The 23,040-nt window shown below is 50.1% G+C and overlaps 1 protein-coding gene across 3 annotated transcripts in view; it reads left to right on the forward strand.

Annotated features, from left to right (window-relative positions):
* The window catches only part of Cd247 (Cd247 molecule), a 75,159-nt gene extending 53,146 nt beyond the window's left edge, over positions 1-22,013 (forward strand). Inside the window, exons 2-8 of one of the 3 annotated variants that reach the window (XM_006250147.4) lie at positions 14,738-14,841; positions 16,005-16,061; positions 17,039-17,119; positions 18,202-18,234; positions 18,926-18,982; positions 19,749-19,784; positions 20,850-22,013. In XM_006250147.4, the coding sequence (XP_006250209.1) occupies positions 14,738-14,841; positions 16,005-16,061; positions 17,039-17,119; positions 18,202-18,234; positions 18,926-18,982; positions 19,749-19,784; positions 20,850-20,915 (434 nt within the window). In that variant the 3' untranslated portion in view covers positions 20,916-22,013. Of the gene's footprint in view, positions 1-14,737; positions 14,842-16,004; positions 16,062-17,038; positions 17,120-18,198; positions 18,235-18,925; positions 18,983-19,748; positions 19,785-20,849 lie in introns of all 3 variants that reach the window. The other 2 variants (NM_170789.2, NM_001205304.1) reach the window with 2 other exon arrangements.
* The last annotated feature ends 1,027 nt before the right edge of the window (positions 22,014-23,040 follow it).

Here is a 23,040-nt window from a genome sequence, read left to right on the forward strand (position 1 = left end):
AGCACGGGGCAGATTTTTTTTTCTGAAGCTGCATTTCTTTTGGTCTTGTCAAATGGTTTTTGGGAAGTCCAGGCACAGTTGATAGCACAGGAAGAATGGTGGTTGTCACTCTGGGCTCAGCCCGACGGGAAGGAGGCAGGTATAAAGCACAGGCATGCTTACACTATTAAGGCTTCCCGCTGCCTGTTAGCTAATAGACAGAGAAAGAAAATAAGATGTCTCCGACCCTGCAGAGTTCTCAGGGGTGTTTTGTTTTGTTTAAACAAGAGGAGCCTTCTCTTCAAATCATTACTGAAAAATGGGCCCTGAACAACAGTGTCAGACAAAATTAAAATGTTACCTAACTTACTTTTAAAATGGAGCTTGGCACACAGGAGGTTCTGGGTTCAAGCTTCAGCACGGAAAACCAAGGAACAGAACATTAGCTAGAGTTTAGAATAACAGATTCCACGTGTTTTCTTCAAACCTCCAGACACCTTCTCAGGCCCTCTAAATTTAAAACGATGGATACATTATTACCATGGGGAAAAAAAAAACAAACTAAACCAAACAAACAAACAAAACCCCCAAAATACAGGCTGTCCAAAAGAGCTGGACATACAGTGGAGATAGTGAAAAGATCACTAATTATATCCATGTCTATAATTTAAATTTGAATGTATTATTTGAAAGTAATCTTGTATATTTAGTTTTGAGGCAGGCCGGTCTTAATCGCAGGACACCAGTGATCTTTCTGTCCTGAACCTGAATTGCTGGGTGCACAGTGGCCAGCCAGAAAAACGGATATCCTGTTTAACTGTAAATTTACCTTCTGACTTCTGACTTTTAGGTTATCCTGTAGACTAGAAGCACCCCCCCCCAAAAAAAAGACCCATTCTGCTTGAACACCGCACAGAAATGTGCCCGGGGGGGGGGTAACATTTGTGCTGGACATTGAAAGATGAGAGGTTTGGCCAGTGAAGAGGAACCGTTAGCTGGTCTTCCCAGAGGGTTGACGGCCCCTTCCAGATGAACTCTGGGTTTGTTTTTTGATCAACCATCAGAAGGATGTTCCTGCCCCAACAGGACCTGGACCTGTATCAAAAGCAAGGAAGAGGCATGATCACAGCCTGGGCCTGACCTGGGAAAACAGGAATGGTCAACTTTCCTTAGGGCTACAATGTGCAAGCTTAGAGGGTCAAACTTCTGCCAAGGCCTCAGCTCCTGGGTCAAAGGGGAAGTGAAGGGCAGTTTGGGAATCTGACACTTTGTAACCACTTCATGTAGGAAGCAATTTTGCTCTTGATGGCTAGCTTTGAACCTGGGATCCCAGAGCAGGACCCAGCAGGGGTAAAAGAGAAGTTATTAGATAAACAACTTATTTAGGAGACCAAAAAAAAACCCAAAACAACAACAAAAAAACCAACAACAAAAAACCAGGGGGAAATAACTTTACAAAGGTCACACACGTTGAGTGTTAGCTTTGGCCAAAGCTCCCATAGGGTGGGGGTGTGTGTAGAGGTGGGGTGGATGGGGTGAAGGTGGGGGTGTGAGGGACAGGTTCTCTCAAGTCTCTTCTCACACAATGGTTCTTTTGAAATGTAAGCCACCAGATTCCTTTATTTTATGGCACAAATGACCTTTAGCCAATCAATCAGTCTCCTAATTATCCAAGCAATTATGTTATTAATGAGGCAGGGGAGGGGCTGCCTCAAGCAGGGCTTCCCACCTGGAAGAAAGGCAAGAACTAACAAACGTGGAGTTTGCTGAATAGAAAAGAGCCATGTAGAATAAAGTGCTCTTCGAGTTGAAAACCAAAACAAAACAGGAATACTTTTGAGGCCGGTGTGGGCTGCAGTTTCTCGGGGAGGAAGCCTCGGTGGAACTGGAACGCTGAGAAAGGCTTTAAAAAGCTTGGGGGTGGGTGGACACGGGCAGGAATTGGGTGGGGAGCGCTAGGGCCAGCACTCGAGAGCAGCACTACAAGAGCTCTCCTGCCTTCACTTGCCAGCAGGGTCTTCTCAGGCTTGCTCGATGCTTTGGAGTTTGCTCTCAGTCCTTAGATCAGCTGGCTCTAGGCAGAGGAAGGAGTCCAGCTTCATTCTGGCCACAGTGTTTTTGTTTTTGTTGTTGTTTTCACCCTTTCAGTCTTCGCTGTCTTTCTGGTCTGCAGGGGGTTTAAGGTGACAAAGTAACCGTGGAAAGGAAGCTGGAATATGCCCCAGCCTGAGGTTTCCTACCCTATTTCCACCCTAACCTCCCGCACCGAGCAAACTGTTGAGTTTCTAAATTGCCCAGAGTGGCTCACAGCTTCATACCAAAGGCAAGGACACCCCCGGGGTAAATAGGGCATGATACCCACTTCTGCCCCTAAGCAGCCTGGCATCTTGCACCTGTTTCAGAATCCCCCCAAGTTGCAGGTGGGTGTCAGGTCTCCCAAGGTAGTCACTAGCAACCTCCCAGCTGGTCCTCAGAGAGTGGCATCATGGGAGAAAAGTGGGGCTGGAAGGAGAGCAGAACATTCTAGGACCTTCTCTGTGTGTTTTATAAAGGTATGCACTACAGTGTCCACACGGACACTGTATGTGAGAGATAAACACGGGACACCCTTGTTATGCCAAAGTCAGTTCTCTTGGGTGTTTATCCAACAAAGGGAGAGAGAGTGGCTCTAATTCCCGTTGAGGCTGACCTCCCTCAGAGAGTGGAATGTCAGCAAATGCTGGGGGATGGACATATTTATATTTATAGACATTTCCAGATTATCCACTTCAGAAGGCAGTGCTTCTCAAAGAGTATTAGACATGACAACACGAGGAACCAGTTTCGAACACTCCACCTTTGAAGGCACAAATGATTCTAATACAAGACCCAAACCAAGACTTTATAATCCTTTTGTTGACTTGGTGGGCTCTGCTCAAAAGCAAACAGAGTGAAGAACCCCTTCCACATACCTCCATACCCCTGGAACTAGCGCATCCACTTACTGTTACTGTTGTTGTTGTTGTTGTTGGAAATTATGTATATTTGTAGTTTTTTCATGAGTGCATTCTCATGAGAACTGAGAAGCTCAACTCATTGAACACCAACCTAGGCTGATAACTGGATAGCCACATCTCCTCACTCCTGCCGTGAATGGGAGACCACACAACCCTGGGCATATCCCATCCTAGTTTATACTCCCAATAAGCCACACCGGAATGTCCCATGAAAGGTGGGGGTGATAAAATCGGTGACTCTCCACCTGCTGGATATGTAAGTCAGGAAAGCCCCAGAGCTCCGAGCTGACGGGGCTTCAAAACGAAAGCTCTCCGTTCTGAGAGTGTTAGTTTTGACGACATTTGGAGTCCCCCTGTGCGAGAACAGGGAGCCCTTCTGCTCTCCGCTGAGCGTCGCGCCCCCCACCCCCGCCCCCGCCGCTCTCTCAGAGAGGGAAGAGGAGGGTGCTTTGGGGCGGGGACCAGCCCCCACCTGCCAGTTTCGGCCCACACAGCCTTGAACTGAGGATCCGGCCCCTGGTCCCTCCCTGCCCGTGTCGCGTGGACAGGCGTGCGCGTGGTCACTGTCCCCAACCCAAATAGGGGACTAGCCCTTTCTCTGATTTTCAGGGGTGGGGGACACCCGAACAGCAGCTCCCCCATGTCAGGAAGCATCCTTCAGCTGCCCCCCCGAGCGCTCCCGGGCTGGAGGCTCTGCGAAAGGTCCGGGGGCGGTGCGGTTCCGGGGAAAGGGACCGCAAGTGGGGGCGGCCGTGGCGGAGTGTGAGCGGTTCAGATGGGAGATCACCGGCGATAACCTGGCCCGGGATGGTGTCGCTCGACAGGAAACCTCGAGCCCCCGCCAGCTGCGGGCCAAGGGGGAGGGGCGCCTCTCGGTAACGGCACAGCAGCGGGTGGGACAGCCAAGGAGCGTAGGGCAGCGAGCGGCCCCCTCTCTGATGTCCCCTCCCTGCTCACTGCTCTTCACTTTTCAGGATGCATTCCCGCACGCCAGGGCTCTAAGTGGTGTTGGAAAGTAAAACCCACCAGCAACTAGTTTCGAATACGTCCGTTGTGCGCAGCCAGGTTTCACCATAGGAGGTCCCGGGACAGTTGGCGAATGGACCCGTCTTTGCAGTCCAAAATCGCTCTAAAATCAGATTGTCATGCTATCTCCCAGCCTCCAATTCGGGCAAAGCAGGTGACCCAACCACAATGTGATTCATCAGTAAGCTTGCAGCGTGAGGGGGTCCCCGCGGAACAGCCGCTGTCCCCCACTGACAGCCCCGCCCCTGGGAGCTGCCAGAGGCCGGAAGGCAAGCTAGGCCACAGAAACCTGGGTTTCAGTTCGGCTCTCGGGTGCTGTAAAACCTCTCCCCACCCACTGCCCTGAACAACCGGGCCACCAAGATCAGCTCCAGGAAGAGGTTGACCAGCTGTCGCCTTCCTGGTTCCCTTGCTCCATTGGACTTCTTTGGGTAACCTAAGCAGCCTGAGGCCCAGAAACCTGGGAAGAGTCCAGGAAACGCCCCATTCTGGCTAAGGGTGGGACCTGCTGTGGGGATTCTTGGATTTGAAGGACTGCTTCATATCTCACCTGTCTTGTCCCGCTGGTGCTTAAGTGTGTGTTGGGGTCTTGTCTCATTTCCACAACATTGGACCATAGGTACAGTGGCTAACACTCACCGTTTCTATGTGCACTAGAAATTTACATAGTTAAAAAAAAGTGCGGTATACACAGTGCATGTGTACCTGATCTTGTGTGTGCAGTGCCAGAGGTCAGAGGCCTCTTCACCTTTCAAACGCACCCATCTTCACCTAGGCTGGAGTCACTGATGTGGCTCCGGGAGCTCCTGGGGTCCATCTGCTTCCTGCTTCCCCATCCCACCACCAAGGTTACAGATACAGGCCATCGACAGGGCTTTTATGTCAATGTTGGGATCTGAACTCAAGTCCTCATGCTTGAACCACAAATCCTTTACCTCCTGAGCCGTCTCCCCAACGGCCCCCTGGATGATATTTTTTGAGTGTACGTATAGCCCATCTCAGTATATGTGTATTTTAACTTCATTATTATGGTAAATCCTACGTATTTGCAGGTAGAGGCGGTGCTGGGGTCTAAGTACAGGGCCTTGCCCACACTAGGAAAGCACTCAACTACTATGTTCCAACTCCATTTTTACCATCTGTGCGTCCGAGTGGCATGAGTACCCACAATGCCACACAGCCATCGCTACTACTTATTTCTACCATTTTTGTTATCCTGAGCAAAACTGCATCTAGATACATTTTTATGCACACGTACCCATGTCGCCTATATGTTTCTCTTTTTATATAAATTATTCTATATTCCATTCTAGAGAGGACTGTCTGCTCTTTTTAACCTAATTACTGTGGAAATCGTTCCACAGTAGCACAGTCAGAGGGAGTTCTCTTTTGTCAGTATGAGGTGCTTTTTTTCTCCCCTCCTCAGACAAGGTCTCTCTTATAGCCCAGGCTGGCCTTGAACTTCTCACCCCGTGGTCCTTAGCTTCTCCTTGCTGGGCTTACACTCGCTGTAGATTGAACTCAGGACTTTGTGCATACTTGGCAAGCAGTCTGCCTGCTGAGCCATGCCCCAGTCTTTTGTAATCATTTAAAACTGCTATATAGATATATCATAATTTTTTTATTCCTGGTCAGTAGACATTTCTGTTATCTTCACGGTTTTTTCTTCTTCTGCGGATGATACAATGTTCACTTTTTTGTGTACACATCTCTGTATACCAAGTTTTTCTATGAGACAAGTTAAGTGCTCAGAGAAATGGTAAAATTCTGTTTAGCATTTTGACATGGAGTAGGAGAGCAGGGGCCAGGGGAGATTTGATTTGAGTGGATTTCTTTTAAGTTGTGCCAAGTATAATGAGGGGGCTCTGGGGGAGAGCACAGGCTCTGCCACATGTGTGCTGTGGGACCGTAGGAGAGTCGCTTCACATCACACACACACACATACACACATACACACATACACACATACACACACACTCACACACACATACACACATACACACACACTCACACACATACACACATACACACACATACACACACATACACACACACTCACACACACACATACACACATACACATATACACACATACACACACACTCACACACACATACACACACATACACACACTCACACACACATACACACACATACACACACATACACACACACTCACACACACACACACTCACACACACATACACACACATACACACACACTCACACACACATACACACATACACACACATACACACACATACACACACTCACACACACATACACACACATACACATACACTCACACACACACTCACACACACATACACACATACACACATACACACACACTCACACACACACATACACACACACTCACACACATACACACACACTCACACACACACATACACACACACTCACACACACACATACACACACATACACACACACACCGACCTCCTGTCACTTTATCTGTAAAAGTGGAGCAAATCAGGGCTTCTCAGTTTACCACAGTTGATCGTCACCATTACATGAAACACATGGATAAAGGCCTTCCTAGGTTGAAAGTGTGGAGGGAGCCAGTGCGGAGCGTGGCTCTGACAGTCAGCAGCCATGTGCCCAAGCTGGCGAGCAATGGGTCTCCTCTCTGTCTCTGTTGACGTATGCAGATACGTAAATATATACAACACCCATGTATATTGTTCTTTGCATACGCGTTGCTGGCCCTTTTGTATGCTTGTTTGCTGAGATTGAGTCTTTCTGTGTAGCCCTGGCTAGCCTGAAGATCTGTATGTAGACCAGGCTAGCCTCAAACTCACAGAGACCTTCCTGCTTCTGCTTCTCTTGTGAGGGATGCCCCACGCAACCCTACGACGAATTGTTTTACAAGATCTTTATATATTCCACCTGTAATATAGTGAAGGGATTACAAGGAGGCCATTAAAAAACGGCATTTAGAGAGAACCAACTCGGGCAAGTTGCTGTCTGACCTACATGTGTGCACTCATGCACATATGCACACACACACAAACATGCATTAGCAGATGCAAGGTAGTTTAAGATATGTACGAAAACCAAAATATGAAGCATGTTTACATGAAACAACACGAACTATTATAACATATGAGAAGTTACAGTATGGACCGAAGAGAAGCAAGATTTTGTTTTGTTTTGTTTTCCAGGAAAAATGTTTTGGTTTAGGGTGATTGCCAGAGATAAACAGCAGACTTGTTGGAAGGCAAGCTGTTGTTGTAGTTATACGTGACTGTGTTTGAACATGACGCTGAGAGATTTTGAGGGTTTTTCTTACCTTTCTGCACTTTTATAATGAGTTCATTTTGCTTGAAAATAGGAAAAAAACAATCACAGAAAAATGTAAAACTACTGCGCAAACCACAATGTTAATGGAAATAAACAGAGAGGGAGAAATCACAGCCCACGAGTACTCTAAATGTAAGAAATAAAACAGTCCCTTTCTCTGCTTGGGATCTTTGACTATGGGAATGTGTTGTTGGTGGATAGCAGTGACCGGGCTTGAAGCCTCAGAACAGAAGGGGAACATGAGCATTAGGACACCGGTGGAGGGTGAGGGGACTGGGGCAACTTACAGCCAGGAGTGACATTCATCCTATGTGGCACTTGTAAATGGTGGACAGTTGCTTTGAAAGACAGGGTGATCAGAGCAACTCAAGGGGAAGCCAGGTACTAAGACTCTTGCCACTATGTGCCCTGACCTTTTGGTATCAATAACTCCACATGTCTCTCAGCCTCAAACAACAAAAGCAAACAGTGCAGCCAGGTCATAACCTGCATAGGCTTAACCCTTGAAGAAAGGGCTCTTGGAACCCTTCTCTCCAGTCTTCTGAAGACCAGCAAGATCCCCAGAGAGTAGAACTAAGTGATGTTTAAGAACCTCTCAGAGACTCAGTTTCCCCAGTTGTAGAGTAAGAGTCATGGTGAAGTCTGCATAAAACTTACCCCCTGGTTCTAGGCACAGAAGGAATCATCAGCTAGTGGGCTGTCACAGATATGCTATATGTCTAGCTTGCATCCTTCTTGCTGCAATGAAGGTTAAAGGCTGTAGCCCCTGATGGGAAAGCCTGTGTGCCCCCATGTGTGGTCAGTGGGTTGGCACCAGGTCCAGCTATGCCCTACACAGTCACCCCCACCACTGCTGCCACCACTGCCTTCCTGAGGACACGTGACTTCCTGTTTTCTAAATTCTTAACCTACAATGTCATTTGTCAGTTGAGTCTGAGGTGGGGGTGGGGGATGGATGTCAGCAAAAGACCAGGGGTCCTAATCTAGGGCTCCAAACAAGGGAAGCTCAGGGGCTACAAAGGTGGCCACTTCTACCTAGGTGAGCTATGTGGTCACCACGGATGGCATTGAGTCCTTTGTACTGAGTGCTTGTGGGGTCTGAAGTATATAGTGGGGACAGCATGGGGCTGGAGGAGTGGGGGTGTCTAGAATGGTTTCCTGGTCACACGGTAGCAGAACCAGGCCTTGTTCTCAAGGTGGCTCCCCTTCAAGGATTCGCTCTTAAGTGCTATAAATTAGACATTCAAAGACTGAGAAAGAGAGCTCTCCAGCAGGGGTTAGTGGGTGGAGCGCTCCTTACCCTAACTCAGAGGCTGCAGGGCTGGTTAGAGAAGTCTTTGTGAAGGCCTGGAACTATTCAGGTGAAAGGAATCCCCCAGGCACTGGGACAAAGTGAGTAGAAGGAACTTTGCTCCAGGAGCACTCAGAGACTTTCCGGCTCGGTGACCTTTGGGAGTCCTGTTCTTATCTGCCAAAACACAATTATCCACGTTAACCTGGTGGAATTGTAAACAATTGCTCTGAGTGTTAAACAAGCCGTGCAAGGAATGCAGACCAGCACAGATGTGAGTCTCATCATGGTTTGTGAAGCCAGGAGCCTTCAGGATGCCCCTTGCCCGTCCACGATGAGTGACTTCTACGGTCAAGTCCTCCAGACCTATTGGTGATCTGACTTTATCCTCACAAGCTCTTGAAAGCCAGCTTCCGCCACTGGGTTAGAGTCTGCCTAGCTTCCGTCCCCAAACCTAGCATGAGGGGAGGAGAGTCCCTGTCCTCTACCTTCTGCTGCTTGTGCCTACAGGACCTCTGTGTGACAAAGACACTGCTGGAGTCCTGCAAGGTTGGCGCATGCCACTGTGCAGAGGCCGTCTCCATGTACCTGGCTCCATTTGCTCTGGCTGCCCTGTGATGTCAGTCTACTTAAGTCATTTGCAGGCAGGGGCCTGAAGCCTAGAGTTAAGACGGTCCTCAAACCCAGAGAAATAGACTCGGACCTTGACTAATGAGAGTCTGCCTCTGAGGCCTACACTCTTCTCTCATGTCTCTTGGCTAGTGGTCCACCACCAGATGAGGAACACCAAAATGAACCAGCCACTTTCCAGTACTAGCAGAAAGGGAATAAATCAAGTGGCAGATGTGGTCACACACTACTGTGACCAAGTGTCTCAAGTAAGAGCTGTGCATTCACAGGCGGGTGGGGTCTCCGGAGCCTGCACTAAAGATGAGGTTCCCCAGACTGGGGACAGAGAAAGCGACCAGAGACAGGCAGACACTCTAGCTTGGCCATTTGTTGGCAAGTGTTTGTTCCTGACCTTGAGGTCTCAGTTCATCGAGCTGTGAACTGGGCCCAGTAAAAGCTTTCCGCCTGCCTTCCAGACTCTTCTCGGAGTCGAACTCTATCATTTTAACAGCAGAAGCCGTGGTCAGATGCTTTGAGGGAGTAGAGCAGATGCCCAGCTCCTCAACTGGATCTGCTGGAAGAGTTAGGTGTGAAGACACATCAGGGTGTGTCAGCAGCCTTGAGAGGATCCGGCTTATTAAGACCTAATCCCTGTTGTGGGAAGCATGAGGCTGACTGGGAGATACTGTCACTGGAGGAATGGGTCTCTGTTAGTACTCTTCTCTCTTCAAGCTGCCCTCTGATGCATATGTGTCATGACATCTGAACCATGGCTCTTGTGAGGATGACAATGGGGTATTTGAGGATGCTAGGTTCCCTCTTGCTAAGGACACTAGTCTTTGGACTGACAGATACTCCTTGAACTGTCTCTAGCTGCCCTGAGGGCCTCCACTGAGTGTCTATTACAGGTGTCCCTCCACACCCGTGGGCTTAAAGTGAAAATAGAAGTGCTCTTGCAGGCTGGCATCTTGAGAAGAAATCAGGTCCCTCACCTGGGAAGTCTAACTACCTATAATCCTCCATCACCAAGGGTATCGATAAGTAACATTACTCCCTTTATAAGGAGAGGAAAAGGAGGCTTAGATTGTCAGAGCCAGGAGCACGCAGCCAGGGCCTTGGAGCAGAGACAGAGCATGAATGATGTTCTCAACCCAACTGGGAAATTTTCTCTTGTGTAGACGATCTGGCTGCATGGCCATAAAGGGCCAAATTTCTCTCTCCATGCTCTGGGTAACATCAGCTTTATGGGATTCTTGGTCTCTCCCCAGCCAGAACTGAGGCGCCCCTACCCAGTCCCTAGCCCAGAGTGGTTAAGCAAACCTCATACAGGGAGCCCAGGGAGCCCAGGGAGCCCAGGGAGCCCATTCTAACAGGTAGGCAGGTTTACAGCTCTGGGGCCCTAGAGCTGTTCATTGGCTACAGGGTTTTCTCTCATCTGCTGGCGTTTTCCTGGGTGAAGTGGATCTAAAGTATGGATGGAAACATAAGATAAAATGACTTTCCCATTGTACGGGAAAGCAGCTACCATGACAACAGGCCCCTAAATTCCTCCTGGGAAGCCTCTGAGGGCTCTGCCCGGGATGGGCTGTGGCAGAGATGTGGGTAATGTGTGGAGCCGATCAAGTCTCTGCCTGTGAGTAGGCCGGGCTCAGGGGTGGTGAGATCATCCAGTCATCACAAGTGGCATTGTGAAGAGCGGCTGCCGGGGTGAATGCCTAAACACCAGACGCCATTGCCTTTATAGAGGACAGAAAGCCTGTCATGTGCAAACCACCTGGCAAAGCATCCTTGCGATAGCCCTTGAGGCAAATCTAAGTGTTCCCGCCCTGCTTTAGGGACAGAGGGCCTTCAGCCCAGAGAAGTGAGGCTACTCTTTAGGACCACACAGTCAGTAAACCGGAAGGGAAATAGTGGAAGCCACCTGCCCCAAACCCAGCTTCCTTCCAGGTCTGAAGTCCTTGGCATGGAGCCAACGTCCAACAACTAGCTAATAAATTATGTGACTGACTTAGGTCCTGAGCTCTTGCATGGAATTTCCTGTCACTACATTCTTTAGTGTGTACATGGTATGTCTCTCGGTACACAGACTATAGGGCTGAAGAGGGAAACCATCCCTACAAAGGGTTGGATTAATGCCCTTTCCTTGCCAACCCCACACGTAGCACTTTTGTTGCTGGCCATAAAACTTGTGCTGCTCTTTACAGAAAGTGAGAAAACTTGTCCTATTATACATCTCTGGGGGGAGGGTGTGTACCCGACTCCCCGCCTGCCACTTACTCTGCTGACTGTGCACAACACAAAGAAATATTTCTTCTTATTTGTTCTGAATTTACTGTCCAGTATTTTTTTTTTTTCTGTTCTCATTTCGCACGACAGGCAGCTGAGTGATTCTCTCCTGGCTTTTCTCTATGAATCTCAACCACCCTGTAAATCGCCCTGACATCTCTCCAGCCCTAACAGACAACAACCGCCCCGGCTTCGGTGGCCTTTGCTGGGAGGCTGGCTTGCTTCTTAGATCATTATTAGAGAGGAGAGTAGCCTAGGGCTGGAGCCTAGCGTCTTCCCATCCCTGAAATATACCCTCCTCTCAACCGTAGGAGATTTGAGGAAGGACTATCCTGGGCATGGCGTTGGGGGTGGGGCAGGAGGCAAAAAAAAAAAAGATGCAGCCATTGGCCTCTGGTGCTTACAACCCGGAGGAAGTCTGAATCCAGAGAACTATGCAGGAATATGGCCTCTGTAACCTCCACCATTCACTGTCACTGGGAGAGTTGGGTTTCTGATTCCTGCAGGCATTGTGCAGAACTAGCAGAGGGGGTCCAGAGGAGGAGCTAGGCAACGGGAGATGGTCAAAGTGGTCGTGGAGGGAATTAGAAAGCTTCCTGAGGTGAAGGGGGCAGCGGGGAAAAAGGAGGAAGAGCTGGGATATGGCTCAGTTGATATAGTGCCTGCCTACCATCCATGAAGCTCTGGGTTTGATCCTCAGGATCACCGAGCACGGTGCTGTAACCTCTGTAAATTCCCAGGACTCCAGATGTGGACACAGGAACATTGCAAAGCCAAGGCTGTCCTTGGCTATAGAAGTTCAAGGCCAGCCTGGAATACATGAAGCAGTTGAAGAAGGGACAGGGTGGGAGTGAGCTCTTTCCTGTGTGGCCTAGAAAGGCAGAGTGTTTTGGGGGTGCACAGAGTCCCATATGTTGAAGTGTCTTTGAGCAGGATTGAGTTGGTTTATGAGCAGGGACCTGCGGCCAGGAGGAATCCTGGATGAGAGTTGGAGTTACAAGCTGAGGACAGAGGGCTTCAGGGATGTGATGTTGGGGACAGTGAGTGAGTTAAGTCTCCGCTTCCCTGGTATATAGGGACAGATTGTATAATTACTACCTGCCTGCTCTGTGTGTTTCTGACGGCAATCTAGTGGGGCCTTAATGATTGCTCTCAAAGCCGTAAACACTGCACAGAACAAACACTGAAGACTTTCGACCTGTTTTGCAGAAGAGGCAGCTGAAGGGACACCTTGCCCAAACTTACACAGGCTTTAGATGGTGCCCTGACCGACTGTCTCTGCTCCAACCTGGGTTGGCCAGCGTCCACCAGAGGGCGCTACTGCCACTGGAGATAGGCTGGAAAGCCATAAAGACCTCTGCTTGTGTGGTTATCAGGCAGGGCCAGAAGGAGGAAGGTTTTGTGACACTGGGCCGGTTCTCAGGTCCAGCTGCTGCACACTTACCCAGTGGGAACAAGGTCAGAATCAGTAACGTGCTCTGTTTGCTTGCTTTGTGTGAACTTTCAGATAGGAAGGCTGCCATTTCTCTAACTAACACGTTTCCTTTCCTTCATCCCCCTAGCCTTCTTACCTAGAGAGTACCAACCATACACACTGAGTGTGGTGCAACAAACATCAGAAAGGCAGGAGGGGTGACTCTGGAGTGAGGAGACTAAAAGAGGCTCTGAGCTGAAACATATAGGCTGCCTGGAACTTACGTAGCTCAGGCTGGCCTCAATCTCACAATTCTCTTGCCTCTTCAATGCTGGGGCTAGATATTGAGATGATCTTACCCAATCATCGAATTTCTGAGCCCCACTTTTTTTTTCTTTTTTTCGGAGCTGGGGACCGAACCCAGGGCCTTGCTCTTGCTAGGCAAGCGCTCTACCACTGAGCTAAATCCCCAACCCCGAGCCCCACATTTTTTAACCTCTAGGGTCTCTCTCTGTATAAAGGCCTTAGTTACCAAGACCTAGGCACCTTTCTGAGGTTTAGAGTTCATGGTTTATGCGAGGGCTCACTTACAGCTCAGCTTCCTTGTCACCAAAGCCACAAATAAAATGTAAAATGTTCTGTGCACAGCTCACAGTTGCATTTTCCTCCTACTCCTCCCTCATTCTCCCCAGCCTCTGTGGTTACATCTGGTACACATGTATGGGATGGTGAAAGGCACCCTGGTTCCTGGTTGAGCTAAGGCTAGAAACCCCGGTGACCCTGAAGGGACGGTAGGTGTTTCACCTGACTCCCAGGAAACCAGGCCTGTCACTAGCCACAGTCCTCCATAGATTTGTGGCCATCTGACACGTAAGGGCAATGCCCCAAGTCCCTCCACAGGTAGAGGACATGACCACAGGTCCAGTAAACTCAAGACAGATCTCCATTATAATACGGTAGCTAAAGGCTTGGAGGCTTAGCCAATCACCTTTCCTTCACAGACACTCCTCCCTGCAAAAGGTATTTAACCTCAGGCCCACCCTGAGAAGTGGGTATGGTTTACTCATCCACTTTCCGCCATGACAATAAATGTCTTAAAACCACGGACTGCCTGTTTTCATCCGGACCCGCCAATGGGAGCCACGGAGAAGGCCTTCCCTATAGCGCCACCGTCTAATCTCCTCCTAGAAGGCCTCACTGTGCTCCCAGCCAACACAAGCCTGCCACCATCAAGCTAAGGACTATCCCCACAGGACCAGCCGGAGCTCCCCCCCCCCCAATCTCCCATCCCGGGACTAGATCCAGTTCATGGGCCTCCACTCTGTTCCCAGCTTTTCTGTGGCTTCCAGTGGTACCTGGATGCCCAAGAACTCGAGAACCTGACGCCCCCGGCCTTCTTGCAGGCCCGGGGACCCCCGAGCCAGCTCCGGCTGTCCCCACCCTCAGACTGTGCTTCCCCATCCCTGGAGTGCTGTCCTGGGGCTGCCCTGTGGCCCAACACCCTGGTGACAGTGTGGGGTAAGCACAGCCAAACTTCCAGCGTCCTGCCTCCCGGAGCGGCTGAGCTCTGTGGCAGAGCAGGCGCGGGACCCCCGGAACCCTACACATGTGGTTGCTTTGGCAGGGTTTCTTCAGATTGAGTATGTGAGAGAGGTTGTCAGTTTGTGGTCTGTGTGAAGTGAGAGGATTGGACCTAGTGCCCCGTCATGATTTCTTTGGCTACAATCTGTCACGGATTGACCTAAGGTAGGAGGGATGTGCTCTTGCAAGCTTGGGCATGACTAACCCAGTTTTCTCTCTTTTTGGCACAGAGGCACAGAGCTTTGGTCTGCTGGATCCCAAACTCTGCTATATGCTAGATGGAATCCTCTTCATCTACGGAGTCATCGTCACGGCCCTGTACCTGAGAGCAAAAGTGGGTTCCCCTGGGCTCTTGAGGGTGGATGTGGGTTCCTCTACCAGGAGGATTATAATGGGGCTTTGGCATCGGAGACTCTCAGGCTCTCAGACTCTTCAGCTGTGCTTGATGTCCGTGGGCAAGGCAGGAGACAACCACGCAGGCGCAGCAGGTGGGCGGAGCCGGTGGGGTATCCATTGGTGGCAGACGCGACAGGCCAATGAGCTAAGCCAATGTACCCAAGTACATTGCTGGGATGTGAGGCTCCCATGGCTTCTGCTGGCAAACAGATGGCTTATACTGGGCAGTTAAGGACAAGAAGGTGAAAGACAGGCAGCCTCTTCTTCGGGCCTGCTGTGGAGTTGCTAATCAAGGCCCCTATAGTTTTTCTCTCCAAGTCTCAACTTTCCCATCTGTCAATGAGAATGATGGACAAAGCATTCGTCGTCACCTGGTGCCTGAAACCACGCATTTTGTAGAAAGGACACATCACACTTCTGGGCAGATATAAGTCTCATCCCGCTGGGGAAGGAGAACCCATTTACCTTTCTGGCATAAGATTTTATTTGAGAAAATCTTACTTACTTTATGATTTTTAAATTTGGAAACTATACCTAGGTCTCTAAGATTCTCCCCAGAGCACCAACTCTGTAAAACCGTGCAGTTCCTCTCGGCTTAGGTGACACATGTGGTTATGTCGACTTGGGGCACATACTCAGGACACTGAGCAAGCAAAATGCTTCCCTCTCAGGAGATGGCTGGATGGGGAATGACGCCCATGTGCCTTCTTAGTAGGCAGATTTTGTAGCCACTGTCTACCCTGAGGGTCCTCAGGGTTCCTGGAGGAAAGGGGACGATCGATCGATCGGGAGGGTTCTCCTGGATCCCAGCAGGCACCTCCAGAGAGTCTGGCACCTCTGCACACAGGGTGCGGGACCAAGACCCTTACTTGGGATGATTAACTTCTCTGGAGACTAAAGTTGTAAACACTCAGGTCACAGGCAGGAGAAAGGGCAACTGAGTTCAGAAGGGAACTGCCACACCTTGGGCTGACCACAGTAACAAGGCATAAGCAGGATGTTGTCATCCAGCATGGAGGGGCTGTCACCCAACTCCTGCCATAGCCGGCGCGATGGCGCTGGGAGCTGGTGTGAGCTCTGATTCTCTCTGCTCTGTTGCAGTTCAGCAGGAGTGCAGATGCTGCTGCTTACCTTCAGGACCCCAACCAGCTCTATAACGTAAGTTCCGCCTTCTGCAGACCTGCCTGGAACACTTGTCCTGGGACCCAGGGGGACTCCAAGGCCAGGCTCACCTGTAGGTCTGATCCATTGGCCTGGTGGCTGGGTGACAAGCTGTTGAGCCTCGGGTTTCTAATCCTGACTGGAGTGGAATCATTCCTGCCCCTCAGTGCTGCTTTAAGGATGAGATGCATGGCATGGCCCTGCCTCTGGAGAACTCCCTGCCAGTCACTAGCAATTTACAAAGGCTAGAGGTCACAGCACAGAGGGAAGTGTCCACGGAAATGCAGTGGGACTTTGGTCTGTGAGATCCCTCTTCCAGGTGCCTCTGTTTCACATGCCAATGAAAATGTGTTATTTAACTCTGTTACACAGGTCAGCACATGGTGACTTGGGGGTTCCCATCATAGGTAGCAGGCATTTTCTGAGGGGGAGGCAGTTCCTACCACCTCTCTTGCCTCAGTACATGCTTTTTTCCAAAAATTATATTTCCGGGAACTGGAGAGACAGTTAGGGGTGCTTGGTGCTCTTGCAGAGCCTTTCCTTCAACACCCGAGTGGTGGCTCACAGACACCTGTGACTCAAGCTCCAGGGGAGCTGATGCCTCTTCTGCAGGAGTACGTCAGGCACACACATATACACATGACACAAATAAAATGTAAAAATTACATTTACCTTTTATTGTGGTGTGTTGTGTGCTCTGTGTGTATGTGTGTGTGTGTGTGTGTGTGTGTGTGTGTGTGTGTGTGTGTGTGTGTGTGTACACCATGGTACACACATAAAGGTCAGAGGACTTCTCTCCTTTTACAGTGTGGGTCTTGGAGAGTGAACTCAGGCAAGTGCCTTTCCCACCCAGATACCTCAGTTCTTCCCCTATGCTGCCTTTTTTTTTCTTTTTGAGCCACCAGATGGGAAACCAGCTTGAGTTTTAGTTTATGTAGCCCCCATTCTCCTCAAGGTCCTGTTTCCTGTTCTAGGAGCTCAACCTAGGGCGAAGAGAGGAATATGATGTTTTGGACAAGAAGCGGCCTCGGGATCCGGAGATGGGGGGCAAACAGGTAGGGAGCTCCTCTGCCTCTGAGTGTGCGGGCTTCAAGGGAGGGCTGCTCATAGCAGCATGGTGGACACTAGACTCATGGCAACATAGATCGGGTCTCTGATAAGAGAATGACAAAGCCCCAATTGCTGTCGCCCCTCCTTTTCTTCTTGGCTCCGTTCTGCACCATAAGGAGCCCAGTACTTAGCTCCCAGCCTCGATGCCTGAGCTCTGTCCACCTCCCCTCTACTGCTCCTTCAATGACACACGGTAGCACCAACGGCTCCATAGGGACAGCCTGGATGTCATGATACACACAGGAAGGGCTAAGCCTGTGGAGAAGGAACTCTGGATCCTGAATACCCTTTTAGAACAGAGCCACATCAGGTTCCAGGTGCCTGTGCCCTGTAGGGAGGGAAGGGCCGGGAGACTCCTCCGATGAGTCCTCCTCTTCAGAGCAGGACTCAGGACAAAATCCGGGTGTAAGGTCTGTGCTGTTCAAACTACCCAGTGTCCTCGATGTTTCTGGTCACACAGGCTCACTTGGCCCTGACCTCTGAGTCCTATGCTGGGTGTGCATTACTAGAGGGCATGACAAGTAATAAAATTCCTCACCCCCTAGTCCATCCTTCAGCCTCAGCTCTCCTCCACAGGACCAGGAGGGTACAGGGCAAAGGTGGGGGGGGTGTGGATGCTACCGTTTTCTGTGGCCACTGAATGTGCTGAGGAGCATTGGCCCGCTGCTCTGCTGAATGAGGTGGCCCAGCCTGTGTCTCAGTTTATGGTGCCTGCGAGGGTGTGAGAGAGCAAGGCCACTGGGTGAGAATGTGAAGTGTGTGTGTGTGTGTGTGTGTGTGTGTGTGTGTGTGTGTGTAGGTTTGCATAATCAAGTATGAGCAGCAGGGTTGCTGCTGGGGGAGGGGGTGGAGAGGGGAGAGGGGTGGAGGAGGAGGGGTAGCAGAAGAGGGGTCCTGAGCAAGGCTTGGGAAATGTGGAGAGACATAGGTGAACCACAGGACAAGGCAGTGGGTCGGGCGGTGTGAGGTCATTACACTTTCCAGGCTGGATTCTATCTCATCTCTGCCCGTTTCTGTTCCTCAGCAGAGGAGGAGGAACCCCCAGGAAGGCGTGTACAATGTAAGTATGGGAGAGTTTGCCATTCTCCCTAGAGAGGTGGAGGAGGCTGGTGGAGGTGCTGCCTTTTCTGTCCAGGCCGGTCAGGCCTTATTAGAGGGTCCCGTGCCACCTGCTGGTGGCTTTAGACCGGCCCCTTAAGCTGGGCAGGGTCATCACATTTCTTTCCTTCTGTCTTTTTTTTGCCGTTCTGTGGGTCCTGAGCCTGGGTTTGGGGAACTGATGGATGCTGCAGGCTACGCTGGGGCAGGAGTGTGGAGGCGGCTTGTCTGGTGTGAAACTAGTCTCAGGCCACCAGGGTGCCCCTCGCCGCTGTGGTATACCACTGCAATTGGTTGATCCACAACCTGTAGTACCAGCTACGAAGAGATGACTTGTTCAAATAAATGACTCTTGGCTCCCCCTGAGCCCTTGTATTGTTCAATCTCCCTGTCTTGGCTTATAGTTCTCAATCCCATTTTTCCTGTATCGAATGTGAATTGTTCAATGTATAGAACAGGTAGATCAGTGAAGATTCCAAAGTCAGGCTGAGGAGCATGGTATAGAGTTGGTTGTGGGCAGCAATGTTTGTATGACTAAGGCTTGGAGCTCTGGTAACTGGAGCCTGGCAGCTTGGGCATCCAGAGGCTTCTGAGGGAAGGCCCTCTCTGTGTTGGTTAAGAAAACGAATGTGTCACTTCTTCCCTTCCTGTAGGCACTGCAGAAAGACAAGATGGCAGAGGCCTACAGTGAGATTGGCATGAAAGGCGAGGTGAGCGCTGCTCTTCCTTGATGCCCTGGGTGGGCAGCTTCCTTCTGGCCTTTCGGATGTGCCAGCCACCGTCTTCCTTTCTCATCTGTTCCTCCTCCAACTAAGAAAAGCCCATGTGACAGCTGTCATGAGCAAAGGTGCCACTGGACTGAGGTCTCAAAGGCAAACCTGAGCTAAGCCTTGCTGGAAGCTTTTCCAAGCAGTGTTGCTGTTCATAGTACTGTTGTGTGCTTACCGCGTGCTGACACGGGGTCCCTGGGGGGAATGAAAGTGTATGGCCCCTTGCTCATTAATGATTTCATAAGAATTTAAAAATATCAAGGCCAGAGTATTGTGTTCAGAGTAGGGGGTCCTGTACAACCAACCGGCCCACATGTGTGCTCAGCGTCTTCGGGATAAGATTCAACTTTCCCTCAGGAGGAACAGGATTGAACTGGCTCTACATCAGCCCATCATTATCTTGTTGCCATTCTCGGCAAGCCTTTCAGATAACACACGATTTTGGAGCTGTGGGGAGGTCCATTTATTCCAAGCATCCAGCAATACGGTCCAGATCCCAAAGATCTGAGCTGGGCAGAGTGAACTCGGCCCCTATCTGAGCCTGAGTCACCTTATTCTGCAGAGGCAAAGGCCCAGCCAGTGGCCTCAGGACCCTCCTCTACCAGGCAGACGGATGTTGGTTAGGAAACAGTCCCCTCTGATCCCTTGAGCAGGGGCAGCTGAGCATGAGTGCTACTCCTGACCATCTTCCTTTTATCTTTCACAGAGGCGGAGAGGCAAGGGGCACGACGGCCTTTACCAGGTGAGAGCTGCTGGTGCCCTTCCTGGGCAGTACGATCCAACATGAGGCAAAGCTGAAGCTACCATAGTTTGCTTGTTGGTGGCATCAGCCTTTGTCAACAGCTGGGAGGGCAAGCCTAGGGCATACAAGCAAACAGAGGTCACTCCACTGCCCTTATGGCTCTACTGCTTGGTAGGGATTCTGTCGTGGAAGCCTACATGCCATTTGAGCATAGTAGACAACATAGCTATCTAGAGGGTGGGAAGGGAGCCCCAAGAGGTGCAGGTAAAGATAGGGAAAGGACGCTCCACAGGTGATTGTTTCCTGTTTCTACTGGGTTAGCTTAGCTCTGCCCCAAAATTCAAGACTTACTAAGAGTGGGCAGAAAGATTGAAGGGGGTAAAAGGCTGCTTCAAAAGGAAAGTGTCATTGTAATCAGGTGCCTGGTTTATGGAAATTAGTGCAAAGAGATTATGCAAACTACGCACAGAGAACCTACTTTTCTAAAAAGGGATCCCCAGTGGCTTCATCTTTCTTGCTGCTGTGTCTGCCTGAGTTGAGTAATATTCAAAGCTGCTTACTGGCAGCTGCAGGAGGCTGCCTTTCTCATCCCTGGCATAGAGGCTTTCCAGCCAGACTGAGGCTAGCTTTGCCTGAATATACCAGTGTGTGGTATATTCCCACCAGGAGGCTCCCGGATAAGGATTGAGGCCAAAGAGGTACCACTTTCCCTGTGACTAGTCCAGACTTTGTGGGTCCAGGTAGCAGATTGTGTGGCACCTCCCAGATCCCAGCTCAGTGTGTGACATGAGAAAGCCACCCCTCTTTGGTCAGATGGGAATCTGAGGAGCCCCTGTGCTGCTGGACGTAGTTATCTGAGTTGAGAAAGCAGCAAGAATCAAACTGGTAAGGATTTGCTTCAGTCATTTGTAGCAGGACAAAGAACCCATTTTTCTGTCAGCATTCTCTGCCAGGATTCCCACCCCTGACAGGAAAGATCTACTTGGGCTCCTGAAGGGACCATGGATGAACTACAAGAGTAAGCTGTGGGCTCTGCTTCATTCTTCTGTGATTTGCCTTCACCAGGGTCTCAGCACTGCCACCAAGGACACCTATGACGCCCTGCATATGCAGACCCTGCCCCCTCGCTAACAGCCAGGGGATTTCTCACTCAAAGGCTTCACCTGCTGACGTCACTTGTGAAGGACGAGGACAAAGCATTTACAACTCAGTTTATTAACTTCACAGACACCGTTTCCTGAAGAGGATGCTTCTCCCACTTGTCACATTTGTCTTCTCCAGTCCCAAAGTATTGTACATAGACTGTCACCCCTGGACTCTCTAAAGGGAGAGCTCCCCTCGCTCATACCCCAGCCCAGTTCTTGGGTCTCTTGGCAGGCCCCTCTCCCTGCAGAGTCCAGCCCTAACCAGGAGCTGGGGGGTGGGGCATGAATACATTCCCTCTTGCAGCTAGCGGGAGTTCAGTTTGCTTTGTAAAGTCCCCAGAGCCGCCTCAGGTACTGACTGTATTGTTCCACTGATACTGACTCACTTTGCTCCTGCTGTAAATTTGGCTTCTGTTGTCATACTTCCCAGTGTCAAGGTAACATGTAATTAGGTCACATTGTGAAAGGCAGAGAGGCAGGTACAAGGGAACCCAGGCAAGTGTCAGCCAGAGGTGGCTCAAACAAGGGAAGCAACATGCAAGGATGTTCCTAGCAGAGGAACAGTAACAAGGGGCCTCTTTCTATCAAGGATACCTTCCACATCTCCCAGTCCATGCCAGATACTCCAGGAATGTTAAGATGTCTTACCTTCACGGAGACCACGCTTTTAGAGTGCAAATAACTTGTGTATCAACTGGCGCAGAAGATAGGGTATGTCATAACTGCCAATGACAAGGGGGTGAGAGAAAAGGAAGCAAGTCCTGCTTTCTTCCAGGAACTCTGTTCTTCCCCATCCAGTGGCAGGAAGACCCAGACCACCCAGTTCTGTAGTGCTCCCACAGTAATGGCACAATGACAGTCAGTGGACAGCTACATCATTGTGTAATTAAAGTGCCTGCTGGGGATTTAGCTCAGTGGTAGAGCGCTTACCTAGGAAGCACAAGGCCCTGGGTTCGGTCCCCAGCTCCGGGAAAAAAAAAAAAAAAAAAAAAGTGCCTGTGACCATGGATGGGAAACGCTCTGATCTCCAGGGTTTTAATTTATACTGGCTTGCTATTTTGCATAATAAATGCTTTGCTAAAAATGATGTTTAAAGCCTTATTTCGGTGGTGAAGCCTGGGGTAGTAATGCAGACAGGAAAGCAGAAGGCTGTCTGGGCAGAAAGTGATAAAATTAGAGTCAGTTAGGAATGGGTGGGTGGGCACCAGTACAGGAAGCCATCCTGAAGCTCTCTTTAAAGCACGAGGTGGTGCCTGTGTATGTGGCACAAGTCTGGTGGTTGTGCCATCAAATGGAAATGTTCAGTGAGAGGATAGGGACCTGGCCACGAACCAGAAGAGGATGGCAGAAAGGCGTCCCAGGCGAACCTCACCGTGAATGCAGGAAAACTCGGCAGTAATACCGAGTAGAGCGTCTGGGAGTGCCCGCAGCTGCCATGCCACTCACATAGGGGTAAGGATTGGCCAGGGGGCATTTTTAGGTCATCTTCCCTCACCAAAAGTGACCTTGTCCTTAGTAGCGCCTTCTCTAAGAAGAGCATCTCTACTTGAGTTCCCAGTTCATCAAGTCCAATTAAAAATGGATGAAAGGTTGAAATTTGTACATTGCCGCCTCCCCCGCCACTCCCCACACTGGCTTTTTAAAAACAGAAATCCAAGGTTATTTATTAAAGGGCCCTGAAAATTAGCAATCCCAACAACACTACCAGCATATACAGAAAGGCCTGGTTATGTGTAACCCAGTCTTGCGGGACCTGTTCACTCACTGTTAAGCCCAAAGTTGGGGCCTTTAGACAGAGTGCACCTAATATCCAGGCCTGTTCTAGGCCTCATTTCAGGATCAGTTAAGTAGACATGGCTGGAAAATAAAAGTCTGACCCAGTTCTGTTACGAACATGTCTCTTGGGCAAAGGTGAGAACTAGCAGTGAGCTTTGAGAGAACTGAGCAGATGTGCTCACAGAGTCAGATCTGGGGAACCAGAGTTCCTGGGGAGGGGTGCTCAGGATTCAGACGTTGGCTGGTCTCCTGCCCTGTCTGAGGCCTGGCCTTGAACTTTCCATAACATGACCAGTCTTTCACTCTAGATACTACTAGCTGTAAGGTCAGAGGGT

This window comes from Rattus norvegicus, chromosome 13 (genome assembly GCF_036323735.1).
Source record: "Rattus norvegicus strain BN/NHsdMcwi chromosome 13, GRCr8, whole genome shotgun sequence".
NCBI lineage: Eukaryota > Metazoa > Chordata > Mammalia > Rodentia > Muridae > Rattus > Rattus norvegicus.